Below are 20,488 nucleotides of genomic sequence, written 5' to 3' on the forward strand. Positions count from 1 at the left end.
TCATTTTTCTTCTCTCCAGAAACACTCACTCTGAGGCAGAACACAGCAGGTGCTGATCAGAGCTCCAGCACCGCTTTTCATTTCTCTTTACTGCCCTCCTTCATCTCCTTCTATAACTCCCCTTCAAAACGTTCAGCTTAACAAGCATTCATCAGCCTCGCTTAGATCACATTAACAGCATTTGTGTCACCTGGGCAATATTTGTCTGCGTTGTGTCACAGAGCATTCCCTCCACCTCTCCCCTCTCTGCAATTTCAAATGCACTCGTTTTCTCACTTCCGAAAGGCCATCAACTGGAAACAATAATTTGGGTTCGCTTTCCAAAGACGCAAACTGCAGTACATAAATAACTGCACAAAAAGAATAAATAATTGGCAAGTGAAGCTCAACATTGACAAATGCAAGGTCGTAAATTATGGGAGGAAGAATATGGAGAATATGGGAGTAAATTATGGGAGGAAGAATATGAAGAATATGGAGATCACTCTTCACTTAAAAGGTGCAAACATACAAACCAGGATCTCCCAGTACAAATACAAATACATTAAAGCTGGGCCATGGATTTAAAAGGCTAATAAAAATGAAAAAAAGCTGACTAATGTTTACATCTTGAGGGATAGATTCAAGAAGTTGGGATGATATGCTGAAGCTGAGTTCCTTCTTATTATAACCTTGTTGTTCAGCACTCTTTTACCCACTTTTACCAGTTATCCAGTAAGACCCTGAGATCTCGTCTATAACGTTGCAATGTGTGTAGAGATGATTGATTAGCCCGATCTAGACTTAAGAGCTCCTCCCTTACTGGTGGCACTGGTGCAATGATGCTGCAGCACCTGTGGTTCTTGATTTTTGAGATTCATACTGCGTGGAAACAGGCCATTCCGTCCAACTCATCTTGCCGACTGAGATAGACAAAAAGTGCTGGCGTAACTCAGCGGGTCAGGCAGCATCTTTGGAGAAAAAGGATTGCTGACGTTTTGGGTCAGGACCCTTCTTCAGACTCATCCTGTTAATCCTGTCAAGAGTGATCACACCTTCCATATTAATTCCAACATCTAAATTATATACTAAAACTCACGTTTGTTTGTTTGTTTGTTTGTTCCTGAACTACAGCCAAAACGGTACACTATAGCACGACGATTTTAGGCCCACCCTACTCACCGTCGACCCTTTGGTGCAAATGGAAGAAGTTTCATTGAAATTGGTGTTGTATTTTTAAAGTTTATTCACATTTTAACGTTGAAATCTATCTCCTAGGAAGGGAGGGGGGAAGGGAGGGTGGAGGGAGGGAGGGAAGGAGGGAGGATAAGGGGGGTTGAGGGGGATGGAGTGGGGGGGAGGGGAAGGGGGGAGGGAGTGGGGAGGAGGGAAGGAGGGGGGAGGTGGAGGGAGGGGGTGGGGAGGATGGAGGGAGAGGAAGGAGGGAGGGAGGGGATAGGGGAGGGGGGGAGGAGAGGGTGTTGCACCAATGCAGTAGAGATTTGGCCACTTGGTCTAGTCTTTACTATAGAGTGATAAGAATGTGGAGCTCCACTCAGCAGGTGGGAATTGAAGAGAATAATGCAGGTACATTTAAGAAGAGGCCGGCCTAGCATTTGAGGAAGAAGGGAACAAGTGTTTACACTGATAGATTTTGATGAGGAAAGACAGCAGTATTCAAGTGATTATGGCATGAATTGACAAGGCCAAATGACCTGTTTTGTGCCATAATGTTACTTAATTAAAATACACCTTTGTAGTTTATTGGATAAGTAACAACATTCATCCAAAGTCAAAAGTGCCATGCCTGCAATTATTTCATTTTCTTCACAAGTTGGCCTGTCATGAAACTATCAATATGAATTTACCTACCCCTTTAGGAAGCTGCTTCACTTCATAATTATATTATTGAGGATCTTGTCTGACAGAAGAATGAAAGACAGCGCTATTTCAGAGAGAAAGAGCCTTTGTTTGGGACTGAATTCAGATATGACACACAGTTTTAAACGACATCAGATTGCCTGACACTGAAGATAAAATTGCACCCGATGTTCACAATGCCTATAAAACATTACTTTGCCTGACGATGCCTCCATAGGTATCGTTTTATTGTTCAGCATGAAATACTATTATATATACTATATTATATTGTCTGAAGAAGGGTCTCGACCCGAAACATCACCCATTCCTTCTCTCCTGAGATGCTGCCTGACCTGCTGAGTTACTCCAGCATTTTGTGAATAAATACCTTCGATTTGTACCAGCACCAGCAGTTATTTTCCTACACAGCATGAAATACTAGTTCAAGTAGAGGAGTTTGTTTTTATTGCAAGAGACAGAAACAGATCAGCTTCGAAGTAGCTATCCCCGTCTCTGTTGTACTCTTATTTTCGTTGTCTGTATTGACAGTTTCATAAGATGTTTAGACGTGTATTTTACATGTTAACTGTTGAAGGGGAAGACAATAGTATGTGTCAGAACTGACATATACTATGTCAGGAGGCAGGAAACATGTTCCCAATGTTGGGGAAGTCCAGAGGCAGGAAACATGTTCCCAATGTTGGAGGAGTCCAGAACCAGGGGCCACAGTTTAAGAATAAGGGGTAGGCCATTTAGAACTGAGATGAGGAAAAACTTTTTTAGTCAGAGAGTTGTGAATCTGTGGAATTCTCTGCCTCAGAGGGCAGTGGAGGCCAATTCTCTGAATACATTCAAGAGAGAGCTAGATAGAGCTCTTAAGGATAGCGGAGTCAGGGGGTATGGGGAGAAAGCAGGAACGGGGTACTGATTGAGAATGATCAGCCATGATCACATTGAATGGCGGTGCTGGCTCGAAGGGCTGAATGGCCTACTCCTGCACTTATTGTCTATTGTCTATTGACATCTAGGGTTATTTTTGAAAGAGAGTCAATCAATCCCCATTATAAAGAGGTGGACAAGAATTATCAATCAGGATACTTGTGGCAAAATTCATTTTGCTGTCACACAGGCCTGTGTGCTGAATTATTTTTCTTAGGCCAAGAAATTACTCAGTACCACCTGTTCTGAGGTCACAGGTCATGTTGAGGTGGCTGGAGGTTCCACCGCGTCCCAAACCCTGCACACACTTGCTGCCTGTGGGATTCTTTGCTAAGCCCCAGTATTGTTAGATTCTGCCAGAATCCCCTTCACTACGGGCTTCCTGCACCTGCCTTGCCACTGGGGCTCAGAATATGCATGTTTAAAATTAGTACACCGAGCAATGGAATCGTGTTCATTCCACAGCAGCAGAGTCACCAGTTGTGGAAAAGATGTGGTATCTTTAGGAGGTACATGTGTCATAAAATATGAAATGCTTTAATTACCTTAAGAAAGCACAAGATAGTGAAGAGCAATATCTATTTCTCATCGCCTTGTGAAACCATGGGAAAACACAAAATATCCACCTCCGCCAAACATGTTCAGTTCCACTGCCAAAGACACAGCCTACTGCTGCTGCAATTTATTTTCTGGAAGGTTGGGACTGGAGTAACAATTTATTTTTTGGAAGATCATGGGTGGAATGGGCGTGGCAGAAAATCCCCAGATAGAAGAAAATCCCCGTTGCTGGGTGGCACAACGGTAGAGATGTTGCCTTTACAGCGCTTGCAGCATCGGAGACCCGGCTTCGGCCCGACTACGGGTGTTTGTCTGCACAGAGTTTGAATGTTCTCCCAGTGACCTACGTGGGTTTTCTCCGAGATGTTCGGTTTCCTCCCACACTCCAAAGACATACAGGTATATAGGTACTTGGATGAAGGGATTAAAAGTACCATTAGCAAATTTACAGATGATACAAAGCTGGGTGGTAGTGTGAACTGTGAGGAAGATGCTATGAGGTTGCAGGGTGACCTGGACAGGTTGTGTGAGTGGGCGGATACATAGCAGATGCAGTTTAATGTGGATAAGTGTGAGGTTATCCACTTTGGTGGTAAGAATAGGAAGGCAGAGTATTATCTGAATGGTGTCAAGTTAGGAAAAGGGGACGTACAACTAAATCTGGGTGTCCTAGTGCATCAGTCACTGAAAGGAAGCATGCAGGTACAGCAGGCAGTGAAGAAAGCCACTGGAATGTTGGCGTTCATAACAAGAGGAGTTGAGTATAGGAGCAAAGAGGTCCTTCTGCAGTTGTACAGGGACCTAGTGAGACCGCACCTGGAGTACTGTGTGCAGTTTTGGTCTCCAAATTTGAGGAAGGATATTCTTGCTATTGAGGGCGTGCAGCGTAGGTTTACTAGGTTAATTCCGGAATGGCGGGACTGTCACATGTTGAAAGACTGGAGCGACTAGGCTTGTATACACTGGAATTTAGAAGGATGAGAGGAGATCTTATAAGATTATTAAGGGGTTGGACACGTTAGAGGCAGGAAACATATTCCCAATGTTGGGGGAGTCCAGAACAAGGGGCCACAGTTTAAGAATAAGGGGTAGGCCATTTAGAACTATCATATCATCATATATATACAGCCGGAAACAGGCCTTTTCGGCCCTCCAAGTCCGTGCCGCCCAGTGATCCCCGTACATTAACACTATCCTACACCCACTAGGGACAATTTTTACATTTACCCAGCCAATTAACCTACATACCTGTACGTCTTTGGAGTGTGGGAGGAAACCGAAGATCTCGGAGAAACCCACGCAGGTCACGGGGAGAACGTACAAACTCCTTACAGTGCAGCACCCGTAGTCAGGATCGAACCTGAGTCTCCGGCGCTGCATTCGCTGTAAAGCAGCAACTCTACCGCTGCGCTACCGTGCCGCCCTCACTGAGATGAGGAAAAACGTTTTCAGTCAGAGAGTTGTGAATCTGTGGTATTTTCTGCCTCAGAAGTCAGTGGAGGCCAATTCTCTGAATGCATTCAAGAGAGAGAGCTAGATAGAGCTCTTAAGGATAGCGGAGTCAGGGGATATGGGGAGAAGGCAGGAGCAGGGTACTGATTGAGAATGATCAGCCATGATCACATTGAATGGCGGTGCTGGCTCGAAGGGCCGAATGGCTTACTCCTGCACCTATTGTCTATTGTCTAAATAGGCTTGGTAAATGCAAAAATTGTCCTTAGTATGTGTGTTGGATAGCGATAATGTGCGGGGATCGCCGGTCATCGTGGACCCGGTGCGCCGAAGGGCCTGTTTGCGCTCGATTGTTTAATGTATTATTCAGCAGCACGGTCCAGCAGAGCACCTTAGGATGTTAATGTGATTTTGTTCAGGATAATATGCTGTAATTTCTTGAGGAACCATGGGGAAGTGGCGCAAGATGCTATGTGTTGCTCTCCATTTAATAGCAGCTGTTCATCTCTGGGTCTCTTACTGAAGATGTCCTGCCAAATTTCCTGGCACTTTTGCAGCTGTATACAGCTTTAATCAGGCAACATCTGCAGGTTTGCGAGCAGGACTGGTTGCTATACTGTGGAAAAATATGGAGGCTTGGGAGTGGGTGCAAAAGAGGTGCACACGGATGTTGCCTGGATTAGAATCCATTAGCTATAAGGAGAGACTGGACAAACTTGGATTGTTTTCTAGAGTGTTGGAGACTGAGGGGCAACCTGATAGAAGTATATTAAAAATATGAGAGACATAGTGTAGTTGGTCAGAGTCGCTTTCCCAGGGTAGAAGCGTCAAATTATAAACTAACTCTCGTTTGTTTGTTTGTTTGTTTGTTCCTGAACTACAGCCAAAACGGTACACGATAGCGTGACAATTTTAGGCCCACCTTACTCACCATCGTCCCTTTGGTGCTAATGGAAGGTTTCATTGAAATCGGTGTTATATTTTTAAAGTTAATCACATTTTCGTTTAAATCTATCTCCTAGAGTGAGAGAGGGGAGGGAGGGAGAGGGGTGGAGGGAGGGGGGAGGATGGAGGATAAGGGGGGTTGATGGGAATGGAGTGGGGGGAGGAGGGAGGGGGAGGGGAGGAGGGGTGTGGAGGGAGGATGGAGGATAAGGGGGGTTGATGGGAATGGAGTGGGGGGTGGAGGGAGGGGGAGGGGAGGAGGGAGGGAGGGGTGTGGAGGGAGGAGTGGGGAGGGGAAAGGGGAGGAGGGAGGGAGGGGTGGGGAGGGAGGAGTGGGGAGGGGAAAGGGGAGGAGGGAGGGAGGGGGGGGTTGCAGAGGGTGCTGCACCAATGCAGGAGAGGTTTGGGCCCAACGGGTCCACTTGGTCTAGTACTAAATAAATAGTGGCCTAGACTTAAGGGCCTGCCCCACTTTAGGCGATTTTAAGGCGACTGCCGGCGACTAGGCTGTCGCCGACAGTTCGCCGGGTGTCGCGGGCATGATCGTGAGGAATCTTCCAAGAATCGTAGTGGATCTCAGCGCGTCGCTGAGAAATCATCCGGAGTGAAATTTCTCGGCCACAGCTGGCTTGTCGCCAGGTATCGTTGCTTATTGTGGGCGCTGTCGCCTGCTGTCCCCAGGTTTGCTAGGTTTTCTTAGATGCAGTTAGAAGCACATAATATTAAAATAAGTAAAGTCATTCCAAAATACCATAAAGTGCTTGTGTTTAACCAATTTATTTACCGTCAGGACATTTGACAGGTAGATTGGAGGCGACAGTTTGACGGTCAGGTAAGCGTGGGAATTTTGCAATGTTTATGGCCTTCAGCCATTCCATTTAAAGTGGGCTCCCAACCCAGATATGCAACCCAGAAACCAGATATGCATCTCCCGTACATTTTCAGAGTGCCCACACACTTTTCACAATAATCCACTTCACCACTTTTTAAATTAATTTTTTTAATACAGCTATTAGTAAACTGGAAGTAAATCCAGTTTATGCCTTGTTACAGTGATGCTTGGTTTTTAAGTAACCCATACGAGATGTTATAGTTCAAAACTCTCAAGTACTTACCGACTTGTCAGTGATTTCAGCGAAAATTAGGACGCCGGAGAAGCATTGACAGTGTGGGAATTTTCGCAATGTTTCCGAAGACCTGGCATTGTCGTGGTCATTGTCATTGGGTAAAAGAAAAGTTTGGCGATCTGCAACGACTTTGACAGTTGCCGGCAGTCGCCTTAAAATCGCCTAAAGTGGGACAGGCCCTTTAAGGTCATTGTTAGACCACCAGACTACTGGGAAATCTGACAAAACAAATCTACTCATGGAGAAGTGGGGGTTTGGAACTCTCTGCAATAAAGATTTCAAGATTTGAAGATTTCAAGATCAATTTATTGTCACATGTACCAATTACGGTACAGTGAAATTTGAGTTACCATATTTAACATAAACATCCACCACAGCGGATTCCACCTTCCTCACTGTGATGGAAGGTAATTCAATCATCTTCAATCATCTGTGATTGAAGGTAAAGTTCAATCATCTTCCTCTTTGTTCACACGTGGTTGGGACTGTTGAACCATCTGCAGTCGCCGCTGCCGACTGTCCGAGGCCCCTCACGTCTGGATGATCGAAACGCCTCGTGTCGAGACGGTCGAAACTCTCTCCGCGGCATGGAGCTCCCAAGGCGGCCTCTTCTTACCAGAGACCGCGGGCATCTCGACGTTAAAGTCCACAGGCCCCACGGTTGGAGCTCTACAGTCGATCCTCGGCAAAGGTGTTCACCTCGCAGCTCCGATGTTAAAGTCCGCGATGCGCCCGTGGCATGAAGCGCCGGGCCGGTCTCCAGGAAAGGTCGCCAACTCCTCGATGTTAGGCCGCAGTGGGGATGGAGATACGATACGGAGAAACATCGCATCTCTGTCGAGGTAAGAGATTGAAAAAAAGTTTCCCCCAATTCCCCCCCTCCCCCCCCACATAAAACAAGAAACACTAAAACATACTTTCAACACATACTTAAAATAATAAAAACAGTAGAAAGGACAGACAGACTGTTGGCAAGGCATCCAGTGCTGGTGGCACCACCCGGTCGGTCCAAACAGAAATGGTCACCACTTTTAAAACATCTGAGCATTCAAAATATCTACAGGGCAAAGGACCAAGCACAGGGAAGTGGGATTAACCTAAAATCCATTGTTAGCTGGTGTGGGTGGACTGAATGGCCTAATTTTATGCCTTCAATTTCAATTATTCCATTAGATTTTCTCCTGCTGGGCCTGACTTCATCCCGTGCCAAAGAGAAGGGGTGGTGAATCTGTGGAATTAATTGCCACAGGAGGCTGTGGAGGTCGTCAATGGATATTTTTATGGCAGAGAGAGATAGATTCTTCATTAGTACAGAGGTCAGGGGTTATGGGGAGAAGGCAGGAGAATGGGGTTAGGAGGGAGAGATAGATCAGCCATGGTTGAGTGGCGAGGTAGATTTGATGGGCCGAATGGCCAAATTCTGCCACTATCACTTAGGAACAAAGTCTGGTGGCAGACGGTTTTGTACTTTTTTTCCAACATGTGTGCAGACCGAGAGAGAGCTTTCCCAATCTGTGATGATCCAGTGGGAGAGTCTGAACAAAACTGGCAACCTTGTTTTTCTACTCTCCTTTAGTGAGTTTAAACAAAATACTTCCTGCTATTCCCAATATGAACAAGAAACATCCTGGCTTCATGAACCTGTGAAGAGATAAGTGACCAACATCCTGTTAGCTTCTAACAGCAATGTTCCATGGACTGGCTTGAACTGTTTTTATTTCTCCTGAAGCCTGTGGCTTATTAAAAAGTCAGAGAGGATCCGCTTTATTTTAATCACAAAGCCATTTTAAATGTTCTCCAAGGAGAAAGAGAGTGATCAGTATGATCTACAAAACTTTGAAATGTCCCCAGTTCTCATTTCCGGTCATGGCTATTTTCAACCTTAAATTAACCTGGGTGTATAAATGCAGCCCACAATGAAAAGATATTATCAACTTGATAATAGCAAGCACCACACACTCATTTCACCCCTGCCATCGGGAAGAAGGTACAGGAGCCTGAAAACTGTAACATCCAGGTTCAGGAACAGCTTCTTCCCTACAGCCATTAGACATCTAAACATTACAACCTCTAAATAAGCTCCGAACTACATAGACTATTATTGTTATTATTGCACTGTTATTATTACTGATTTTTTTTCTCTCTTTTTTATTACATTGTTTACCGTGTACTATGTTTACAGATTCTGTTGTGCTGCTGCACCGTTCTATCTAGGACCAATGACAATAAAACACTCTTGACTCTTGAAAAGGAACATACATGAACAGTATTATTCACAGAGAAAATGGATCCAGGATCTTGATGACTCGAATATGCAAAGGCTCACTGCGAACGGCGTGCAGGATGAAATCATTTTGTTATAGTCAAATTAATGTGGAGTCAATACTTGGCTTCAGTTGGCTGTAGTTAAGTCATAACATTTTTAGTCTAACTTAATCCTTTCACTATTCCACAGGACCCTTGCCAACAGATGGGAATTCTGCTCATGGCTATCAAGAGCAGAACACTGAAAATCTCCAAGTAAACTGAGAACACCTTCAATCTGCTGAGCTGGGTGGAGATCCCAAATTTAAAGGGATCACTGCAAATGAGGCGGAATTCCCTTGAACCGGTTATGTTCTAAAATTCCCAGTCTTTCCAAAGTGAGTATTCTGGATGCTGCCCACCATGGCACAGGCTTTTCAGGTCAAAATTGACAGACAGTGAAAGTTTTGCAGGAGGTCCGCAACTGGCCAAACTGAAATCTTTCTTTACTGCAAACAATATCTCAGGGATTTGTGATCGAGATTTTAATTGAGATTTGAGAGAGTGTATAAGATCATGAGAGGAATAGATATGGTAAATGTACGGAGTCGTTTACCCAAAGTAGGCCAATCGAGAAGCAGAGGACATAGGTTTAAGGCGAGGGGGGTGGGGAAAGATTTAATATGAACCTGAGTGGTAGGAACATGGAATGAGCTGGCAGAGGAGGTAGTTGAGGCAGGTACCATCACAATGTTTAAGAAACATTTGGACAGGTACATGGATAGGATAGGTTGAGGAAGTTGGGCCAAGTACAGGCAGGTGGGATTTGTGTAGATGGGACATATTGGTTAGCGTGGGCATGTTGGCCGAAGGACCTATTTCCAAGCTGAATGACTCTATGAATCTCCATATGGTTTCAATAAAAGTATGGAATTCTCCGAGGCAGTTCTATTCTCTACTTATTTTAGCGAATCAATCCGCATGTACCAAAAGTCATTGGCAAAATTAAGAGAGTTCAATTCATTTATTGTGTAAGGTAGGCCACAAAATACCTGGATGATTATATCGCCACGAAAGATTGAGTCTTACAATTGTTTTCATTACACTGAATTTCTTTCTCACAAATATGTATAAAATTGGTAATATTTATCATTCACTTATACCGTAACTTCTAAATAAATGTCTAGTTAACAAATTATAAAACTTTCAGACACATTGTTTCTAAGTTAAGATTTAAATTACAATGTTATACATGCCAAATTAAAACAATCAATATCCTGAGGCAGTAGAGTTCTCATTATAAATTAATTAACAAAATAATTCCCTTCTCATGCACCAATTACAAATGAACTATTACTCTGAATGTCAAAGTAATATTTAGTTGAATTTCAGACTAAATGTTTTCAAACTTACAAAAAGAGAATGAGAAAATAAGTTATTTTATTAATCAAATGTAATTGGCAGCTTTGTCATTCATATGGAAAAAAATGCTACACAATAAGATTTTAAATGTTATTAAAGAAATATGTGCTAATATGTGAAAACATAATCACGCAAAGTGCTGAATGTAACCGAGATGGTTTGAAATAAATAAATTGGAAACCACTCTTTCAGCTTTTGCCTTTTACTCATGGATGAGAGACACTACACTAATACGTGAACCTTTGCAGATTCCAATATTTAATGCAGCAGGCTAATAGCAAAAAAATGCTTTCAATGGTTGCAGGGAACTACAAAGTTTAAATCATTTGGCTACCATACATGAAGGCCTTGTACAGTAATTCTGAAGTACATATAATAGGGCTTGAATGCTCCTGCCTGATTTGGCTTAGAGAGTCAAATGTAAAATACACTGTGGCAGTTGAAATTTTTATTGATTCAGCAGTCTGCTTGGTGATAAACATAATCTGTAAAAAAAACTCTGAGCAGATGACAGCACAGTGGAGATGGGCTTCAATATCAGCTGTTAGTCAACTATATTCCTGTCAACTGCTGATAAGCCAACTCGTGCATTGCCTTATTTAGTAAGAGTTCTCTGCTGACACACCAGAGCAACCAGTGTATTCTGCTCATCTTAGGGGGGGGGGGGTCTTATTCTTGCTAACCCAACAATTTTTTACAAACTGCAAAAAGATTCTTTCAATGAAGTTATATGTACAACTGCAAGGACCCGCAATGGCTTATGAAGAAATACTTTAAAAATCGGGTGCAAAGTTATTTTTATACAGAGACTGATCTTAAGCAAGCAGAATCTCATTAGTGCAGTATATTCATTAGATCACAAAAGCACAGAAAGCCATTCAGCTCATCAAGTCCATGCCAACTCTTTGTACAGCAATAGTGTCATTCCCATTCCTTCTCTCCAGAGATGCTGCCTGGCCCACTGAGTTAATCCAGCATTTTGTGTCTCCCTGTCATTCCGATACCCTTGTTTGCTTCCTGCAGAGCTAAAGACTATTTTCTGTTAAATTCTCTTTTGAAAGGCCTCCAGTCATAATACTTTTTTTTTAGTACTGAATGCCATTTGCTACTTTGACAGCATGTGTGAAGCATCTGGCACTTTCCTCTGTATCTCCTTTAACATTACACATTTTGGGCGTCATGCTTTTACCGAGGCAAAAGATTACAAATGCAGACAACAGAATAATTTTTCTCTTTAGATTTCCTATCATCAAAATACAGTCATTGCCATCAAGTGCACACACTTACTTGGTTTAAACAGATTAAACCAAAGGCATTTAAGGGGAGCACGGTGGCACAGCAATAGAGTCGGGTTTGATCCTGACTATGGGTACGGTCTGTACGGATTTTGTACATTCTCTTCATGTCCCGTGTGGGTTTTCTCCGGGATCTCTGGCTTCCTCCCACACTCCAAAGACGTACAGGTTTGTAGGCTAATTGGCTTGGTATAGTTGTAAATTGCCCCTAGTGTGCATAGACAATAGACAATAGGTGCAGGAGGAGGCCATTCGGCCCTTTGAGCCAGCACCGCCATTCAATGTGATCATGGCTGATCACTCCCAATCAGTACCCTGTTCCTGCCTTCTCCCCATACCCCCCCATAGGATAGCGTTAGTGTGCGGGGATCACTGGTCGTTGCAGACTTGGTGAGCCAAAGACCCGGCTTCCTTGCTGTATTTCTAAACTAAACTAAAGACAAACTATGAGAATTTTGCTGTTTGAAACCAAGTAGATCAATTTAAATTAAAGGATAACGACTGGTCTCAATACGCCCTGATTGAAGATGACCAATATGGCAAATATGATAGTTTTGTTAATTGCACTACTACACACCTTCAACTGAAAACAGTGAACATTTAGTAGATCCATGCAGTTAAACAAACAACCCTTTTGTATTACATTATTCACTTCAATATTAGTCTTCTTGTATCAAGTGAAATAATCAGGATCATGCAATCTGGAATGTTCTTTCAAAATCATGCAGTTTAATTCATTTGTGACCATGGGTTTCAGTATTTAGACTATTCACAAAGAGACAAATGTAGAAATCCAAACCAAGTAAATTACTTAGGGCGGCATGGTGGTGCAGCAGTAAAGTTGCTGCCTTACAACAAATGCAGCGCCAGGAGACCCGGGTTCGATCCCGATAAGGGCGCTGTCTGTACGGAGTTTGTACGTTCTCCCCTTGACCTGCGTGGGTTTTCTCCGAGATCTTCGGTTTCCTCCCACACTCCAAAGGCATACAGATTTGTAGGTAAATTAGCTTGGTAAATGTAAAGTGTAAAAAAAAAATTGTCCCTAGTGGGTGTAGGATAGCGTTAATGTGTGGGGATCGCTGGTCGGCGCGGACCCGGTGGGCCGAAGGGCCTGTTTCCGCAATGTATCTCTAAACTAAACTAAACTAAACACAGATTCTATTCACAGGGGGCTTTGGCAATGTTAGAGCTTTGTGGCAGAGTACTGATAGAATATGCGAGTACAGATTTGCTTCAACATTGAATTTATTATAAATATCCAACTTTAATACTTGTTCACTTTTATTCAATGCGCTCTACCAAGTTTGTTACTCTATACTTCAGTGAGCAAGCTCGGATTGTTCATAGATTATAAACATAAATACTGTTACAAGACTTCAATGCCAAGGATTTGGAACTTACCATTCACTTTCCTTATGAAGACCAACAGTGACGAAAATCTCAAATTAAATTCCCTGTCAACTTTCTTTAAGCCTAGAAAGTAAATACACCAGAATCTGGCAAGTGACAAATAGGAGTCCACAGATTTAATATGGAACAGATGGGAAATCAGCTTCCTTACACCAACGATAATGTTGAGTAAATTAAGTGAAATTTTGGTGCCCAGTGTCAGCCTCCAGTAATCCCTTTAAGTTTGTTTTGCCAAGACTGGTAGCACTGTGCATTCAACAGTTTATTCATGGTTATAATGCATTTTTGCAGGTGTGCTTTCAGGGCACGTATGAAGAAGCCTTCATAAACACAAGGTGCAATGCATGGCTGACATGAAATAATGTAGATCACAAAATGCTAGAGTAACTCAGCAGGTCAGGCAGCATCTCTGGAGAACATGGGGAGGCAATGTTTCAAGTCGTGGCCCTTCTTCCTGACCCAAAATGTCACTTATCTGTGGAATTCTTTGCCTCAGAAGGCAGCGGAGGCCAATTCTCTGAATGCATTCAAGAGAGAGCTGGATAGAGCTCTTAAGGATAGCGGAGTCAGGGGGTATGGGGAGAAGGCAGGAACGGGGTATTGATTGAGAATGATCAGCCATGATCACATTGAATGGCGGTGCTGGCTCGAAGGGCCGAATGGCCTCCTCCTGCACCTATTGTCTATTGTCTATTGACCTGTTGCGTTACTCCAGCACTGTGCTCTATGCAAGGTTCTATGCAAGGTTCCAGCATCCGCAGTTCCTTGTGTCTGCAAAGAATGACCATGTCCATACTGCCTGCCCACTTGATCTTGAACCCTCGTGTACTCATTTTATACCTAGAAAATACACACATGGTGTGACCTTAAAAAGAGTCAAGAACTTAAGAGTGCTTTATTGTTATATGTCCTGAAGTGGAACAATGAAATTCTTACTTGCAGCAGCACAACAGATGTAAACACAGCACTCTGTAAAATCCAAAGTAATCATCAACAAAAAAGTTCAGTATATATATATATATATAAAAAAACAGATAAGTAAATAGACAATAATAGTGCCAACTCAAAAATAATGTCGCCAAATCTATATAATTCCGACCCCATTTGGAGGTTGTTGTGTTTAATAGCCAGATCGCTGAAGGGAAGAAGTTGCTCCTGAACCTGGACCTTGCAGTTTTCAGGCTCCTCTACCTTCTTCCCAATGGCGGGAATGAAATGAGAATGGTTTGGGTGTCTGGTGATGTTGACTGCCTTTTTGAGGCAGTGACTCCTGTAGATCCCTTTGATGGTGGGGAGGTCAGTACCTGTGATGGACTGGGCAATGCTCACCAGTTTTTTTGCAATCTTCTTCGTTCCTGGGCACTCGAGTTGCCGAATCAGGCCATGATTTAACCAGTCAATATGCTCTCTACTGTCCACCTGTAGAGGTCTATTTGTTGGGAGTATTTGTTGACATACCAAATCTCCTAAGGAAGTAGAGGCATTGATGGGTTTCTTTGTGATTGCATCAATGTTCTGGGATCAGGACAGATCTTCAGAAATATGTACGCCCAGGAATTTGAAGCTTTTGACTTTCTCCACCACCGTCCCGTCGATGGATCCTCGTTGTCCTTCTTCCAAAGTCCACAATCAGTTCCTTGGTCTCACTGATGTTGAGAGCAAGGTTGTTTTTCTGGCACCATTTAGTCATTCGATCAATCTCCCTGCCATATTATAACCCACCGTCATTTATAATTTGCCTAACAACAGTGGTGTCATCGGCAAACTTGAAGATGGAGTTCGAACGGTGTCTGGCCACGCAGTCTTGAGTGTAGTGTGAGTAGAGCAGGGGGCTGAGCACATAAACCTTGAGCTGGCTCTCGTGCTGATTGTTATCGAGGAGGAAGTGTTGCTGCCATTCCGTACAGGTTGTGGTCTGTAGCTGAGGAAGTCGAGGATCCAGTTGCAAAGGGATGGGCAGAGACCCAGTTCTGTGAGCTTGGTAACCAGCTTGGAGGGGATGATGGTAGTAAACGCCGAGCTGTGGTCTACGTACAATAGCCTGACATATGCGTTTTTATTGACCAAGTGGTCTAGTGCACAGAGGAAAGCCAGTGAGATCACCGGCAAAAATAAAATACATTCAGCATTCAAGGGGAACAAATATTTGAGTCCATTCAGATGAAATAGTTCATTTTATAATCATTGCCACCTGAAGTTTTTGTTAACCACGTATAGTGAGATTAGATGTGGTATGTAATTAGTGCTCAAGGAAAGTGAACCAATTTCATTATCCTGCTTTTGTTTAAATTGTTCATTGGTCCAAGGGATGGAAACATTATTGCCTGAATATTGCAGACAATGCAAAGAAATACCACAAACATGCATCTTTTGAGACATTTGCTGGGTGATAATTGGTAATCTCTTTCAGCACCACATCCTCCAAAGGCATCTGGAAGTATATATATTCAATGAGCATATAATACTTGGAATTTAAACACAGAAACTTAGAAAATAGGTGCAGGAGTAGGTCATTCAGCCCTTCGAGCTAGCACTACCATTCAATATGGTCATGGCTGATAATCAAAAATCAGTACCCCGTTCCTGCTTTCTCCCCATATCCCTTGATTCCGTGAGCCCTCACAGCTATATCCAACTCTCTCTTGAAAACAACCCAAAAGAGACAAATACATAAAGGACACAAAATGTTTTAAGAGTGAATCCCTTTGTGAGGTTCCAGGAAGGCTGAAGAACTTGAGCAGCGATTTCCATGTTCAACTATACATGTGCGATCAATGGAAATTGCTGTGCAGTGGAATGTTTAACGTTGTACACAATGGTCATGGTTATTTTACTGAAAAATCCAGGCCAGCAAAACGGAAATTCCTTGGTCTGCCATTGTTCCACCATTAATGCATTTGTTTTTACATACACAAGTATAGATGGAATTTCTGCCTCATTTCTTGTGAAGTCGCGGTGTTCAGATACAGCTCTGAGGAAATCTGTTGTGTGTCTGAAGAAGGGTCTCGACCCGAAACGTCACCCGTTCCTTCTCTCCAGTGATGCGGCTTGTCCCGCTGAGTTATTCCAGCTTTTTGAGTCTATCTTCAGCTCTGCGGAAATACTGAATACAGTTAAATATTCAGTTTACTATTGCCTTTTGGTTTCAAATCATCGTGGAAAATTCTGACAAGCAGATAGAATACTGCATAGTTACAAACAGTAATCATCAAAAGAAACCTAGGTTTTATGCCAAATGACACTTCAAAAAAAGTATGGTATAACTCTGGAAGCACAAGTTTATTGAAATGGTAATTTGTCATTTATGATCAGGGAGGCAGAAAATAACAATGTCATGTGAATAATTTGTTTTGACACTGTAAAAGTAATAAAATGCACTCCAGAATACCATGAGGTATTCCACTGTTTGGTTAAGGCATTCCACTTGACCTTGACAATAACAGTTGCACCATATTTGTTTTACAAGTCACTGCAACAAAATTCAGTATAAAAAAAATCAATTACTATTATCATTTTAAGACTTCTATTCACATATCTGACGGTAAAAATTAATTGTTAAAATTAACCTCTAATTCTGATCAGTTGTTACTACAGTTCATTTTTAAAAGCTGGACATTTTGTTCATACTTAAAATGCTCCTACATCAAGACCACGTCTATAGATTTCCTATGCATGGGGCATGTCATAATTACTGTTGGTGTATTCCATTTTGTATCACGACTATGACATTTCCATGCAGGAAAAATGTTCCCAATGTTGGGAAAGTCCAGAACCAGGGGCCACAGTCTTAGAATAAAGGGGAGGCCATTTAAAACTGAGGTGAGAAGGAACTTTTTCACCCAGAGAGTCGTGAATTTGTGACAGAGGGCAGTGGAAGCGAAATCACTGGATGAATTTAAGAGAGAGTTAGACGGAGCTCTGGGGGCTAGTGGAATCAAGGGGTATGGGGAGAGGTTCGGCACAGGTTACTGATAGTGGATGATCAGCCATGATCACAATGAAAGGCGGTGCTGGCTCAAAGGGCCGAATGGCCTCCTCCTGCACCTATTTTCTACACAAACTACTTCCACCAAGGTAGGCCAATTATCCAGGAATAGAAGGTCTGGAAGAGCAGCTTAATAATTCATCTGATTCCCAGAACGTTGTTATATGTGTATAAACTAAAGAAACAAACTGGGTTATTTCCTCTGGAATGTAGAATTTTACATGTTGAGTATTTCCATTTTAAAGTATTCGATAAGTTAGAATGAATTTATGCCCTTTTGAGGCTTTCTATATTTAAAATGTTACACAAACTACTTTTAGAAGTATTGCAACAAATGATAACAAAAAAATAATAATTTTGAGTCCACAAGTCTATTTTTATTAAGGAGCTATAATTTTAACAATAAATTGCAGAATAGTTAGTCTTAAGTTATGTGTAGTTGGATTTAGTGTCCAAAGAAAGTCTCTCTAATATGCAATACAGTGATAGGAACAAGGAACTGCAGATGATGGTTTACAAAAAAAAAGTGCTGGAGTAAACTAGTGGGTCAGGCAGCATCTCTGGAGAACATGGCTAGGTGACGGGTCAGGTCTTCAGTTAAAAAGTGTCCCGACCCAAAATATCACCTATCCATTTTCTCCAGAGATGCTACCTGACCCGATGAGTTACTCCAGCACTTTGTGTCTTTTTTTTTCTGGGACTGATGATGATAGGCTTCCAACTAGTCATTTGGTGAAAATAAAATGTCAACCCCAAAGTCCATTATCTTGAACCAATTTATTATCTCTAGTTCATCCACAAATGTAATGATGAGAGACTAAACTGTGAAGGAGCTGTTTCCATCTCTCTCCCTGCCACCCCCTGTCCTGATGACAACATTAGCTCATGAAGAAAGCTAGGAGATCAGGAATTAAGCTGTGAACACAAAATACTCCCTTCCATTTATTCACTAGTAAAGACTTATTTTTGTGAAATCACAGAGAACTTGATGATGCCCCATCAACCATCCATTTACATAAGAATATATATAAGACTGAGATCGTCCCAACTCAAAATCAGTAATTTTACTACGTAGGTGCGCTAAGCAATGTGCAAAATAGTACTCAAAGATATTTTTCCATTCCAGAAAAGTTGCACTCTATCCTCTATCCAGCTAATCCCTTTTATCCAGTAGATTTCAATTTTTTTTGCTATGCCTCTTCAACCTTAAACACCCTTGTCGAAATTGATCACTTGCTAAATCGTGAAAAGGTCTTGAGGGACTGAGTCACCATCTCCTACTCTTGTTTTCTTATATAAATGGGTGGTTGAAGGGGTAGCATCAAGTATAAAGCCACACTAAAGAATTTCAGAGCGCTTCCTAACATGGAGTGCCCCAAATTAGGTCTCCCTCTCAGCATGTGAATATGGACTTTAAATAGGTTAAGGCACTACGATAGACTCAAGAATTAAGTTAAGAGCACTTGGTAGCTGGGGTCAAGTGGCAGATTGTAAATTAGGTTGTTGGAAGAGAGAAAATAGATGGCAAAGGTGGTTATTCAAAATGGCAGAAGGTAAGAGGTGGTCCATTGGGACATTTACACTCATTATTTGTATTTGGGAATCAGAAACGCATCAAAATTTGCACATGGTACCAAATGGATGGTATGGTCAGTAAAGAGCAAAACTGTGAAAGCAGTATAGGTAGATAATTTAATAGATGGTTTAATAAAATAGACAATAGACAATAGGTGCAGGAGTAGGCCATTCAGCCCTTCGAGCCAGCACCGCCATTCAATGCGATCATGGCTGATCACTCTCAATCAGTACCCCGTTCCTGCCTTCTCCCCATACCCCCTCACTCCGCTATCCTTAAGAGCTCTATCTAGCTCTCTCTTGAAAGCATCCAACGAACTGGCCTCCACTGCCTTCTGAGGCAGAGAATTCCACACCTTCACCACTATCTGACTGAAAAAGTTCTTCCTCATCTCCGTTCTAAATGGCCTACAACCTTATTCTTAAACTGTGGCCCCTTGTTCTGGACTCCCCCAACATTGGGAACATGTTTCCTGCCTCTAATGTGTCCAATCCCCTAATTATCTTATATGTTTCAATAAGATCCCCCCTCATCCTTCTAAATTCCAGTGTATACAAGCCCAATCGCTCCAGCCTTTCAACATACGACAGTCCCGCCATCCCGGGAATTAACCTAGTGAACCTACGCTGCACGCCCTCCATAGCAAGAATATCCTTCCTCAAATTTGGAGACCAAAACTGCACACAGTACTCCAGGTGCGGTCTCACCAGGGCCCGGTAGGGTGTGCGTTTGGTATTAGGAATAAAAAGTCATAAATAAATGAGAGAAACTAAACAAAGCTGTTTTGGGACCGAGGATTGCATATTAACAAAAATGTCGTGACCGATGACACAAGCTAATAAAGCTACAGAAATGCAAACAAAGCAGTTGAGTTCACTTATAGAGACAGATTTCAAAAGCAGAAGTTGCTTATGCTACCACCCACCTTGCAGTGATCACACTTAAGTGTACAAGGTAAGATGGAGACCAGACCAATGCAAAGATGATTTAGAAAGATGATATCAGAAGTTAGATGGTACAAGTATAAAGAAAGACTGTCTGGGGAGGGTTGCTTTTCGTTAGAAAAGAATAATGGTTCATTTGCTCACAGTCTTTAATTTTTTTTTAGGAGGCAGATACAAAGAAGCTGTTTCCACAAAGGAAGAAACAATTATCATCAAAACACGCAGTAAGCAATTCAGGGGAAACGTTCATCGCTCTCTGCCCAAAGAAATGTGAAGCTCACTACCACAAGTAACAGATGAATTTGAGAGAGAACCAGATGCACACAAGGTTGAAAAGAACAAATGGATCATATGATATGGGAAATGAAGTAATCAGTGTAAGAGAAAGCTCATATGGAACTTAAACACACATAATAACCAAAATGGTCAGTTTCTGAGCTCCAATCCTTACATAATTCCAACATTTTATCATCTTTCTGGTGTGGTGTCCAGAATGGTACCATAGTCCTTCATCTCCGATTTGTCAATATTTAGCACAAATTCAATTTTTTGTAGTCAAGCCCACGTATACCGGTTTGCAAAGCTAAATACCGCATATTTTGTTACGCTCCTCAACAGCCTATCCTGCTGCCAATTGTGACTGCGAAGGCCATAGGCTGCTTTGTTCTCCACATTTAAACTAGTACTGTTCAGATTATATTTCTATTTCTAGACTAAATGCATCATTTCACACTTGTGCACATTGGCATGCA

At 42.4% G+C, this 20,488-nt stretch overlaps 1 protein-coding gene across 5 annotated transcripts in view; it reads right to left on the bottom strand.

The window, feature by feature from the left end:
- Positions 1 to 20,488, bottom strand: part of jph1b (junctophilin 1b) — a 120,969-nt gene that overhangs the window by 77,245 nt on the left and 23,236 nt on the right. Inside the window, exon 3 of one of the 5 annotated variants that reach the window (XM_078398175.1) lies at positions 16,210 to 16,334. The exons of the other annotated variants lie outside the window; for them this stretch is intronic. Coding sequence (XP_078254301.1) covers positions 16,250 to 16,334 — 85 coding nt within the window. The 3' untranslated portion in view covers positions 16,210 to 16,249. Of the gene's footprint in view, positions 1 to 16,209; positions 16,335 to 20,488 lie in introns of those variants that run through there. 5 annotated transcript variants of the gene reach the window in all.

The sequence above is a fragment of the Rhinoraja longicauda genome, chromosome 4 (assembly GCF_053455715.1).
Source record: "Rhinoraja longicauda isolate Sanriku21f chromosome 4, sRhiLon1.1, whole genome shotgun sequence".
Lineage (NCBI taxonomy): Eukaryota > Metazoa > Chordata > Chondrichthyes > Rajiformes > Arhynchobatidae > Rhinoraja > Rhinoraja longicauda.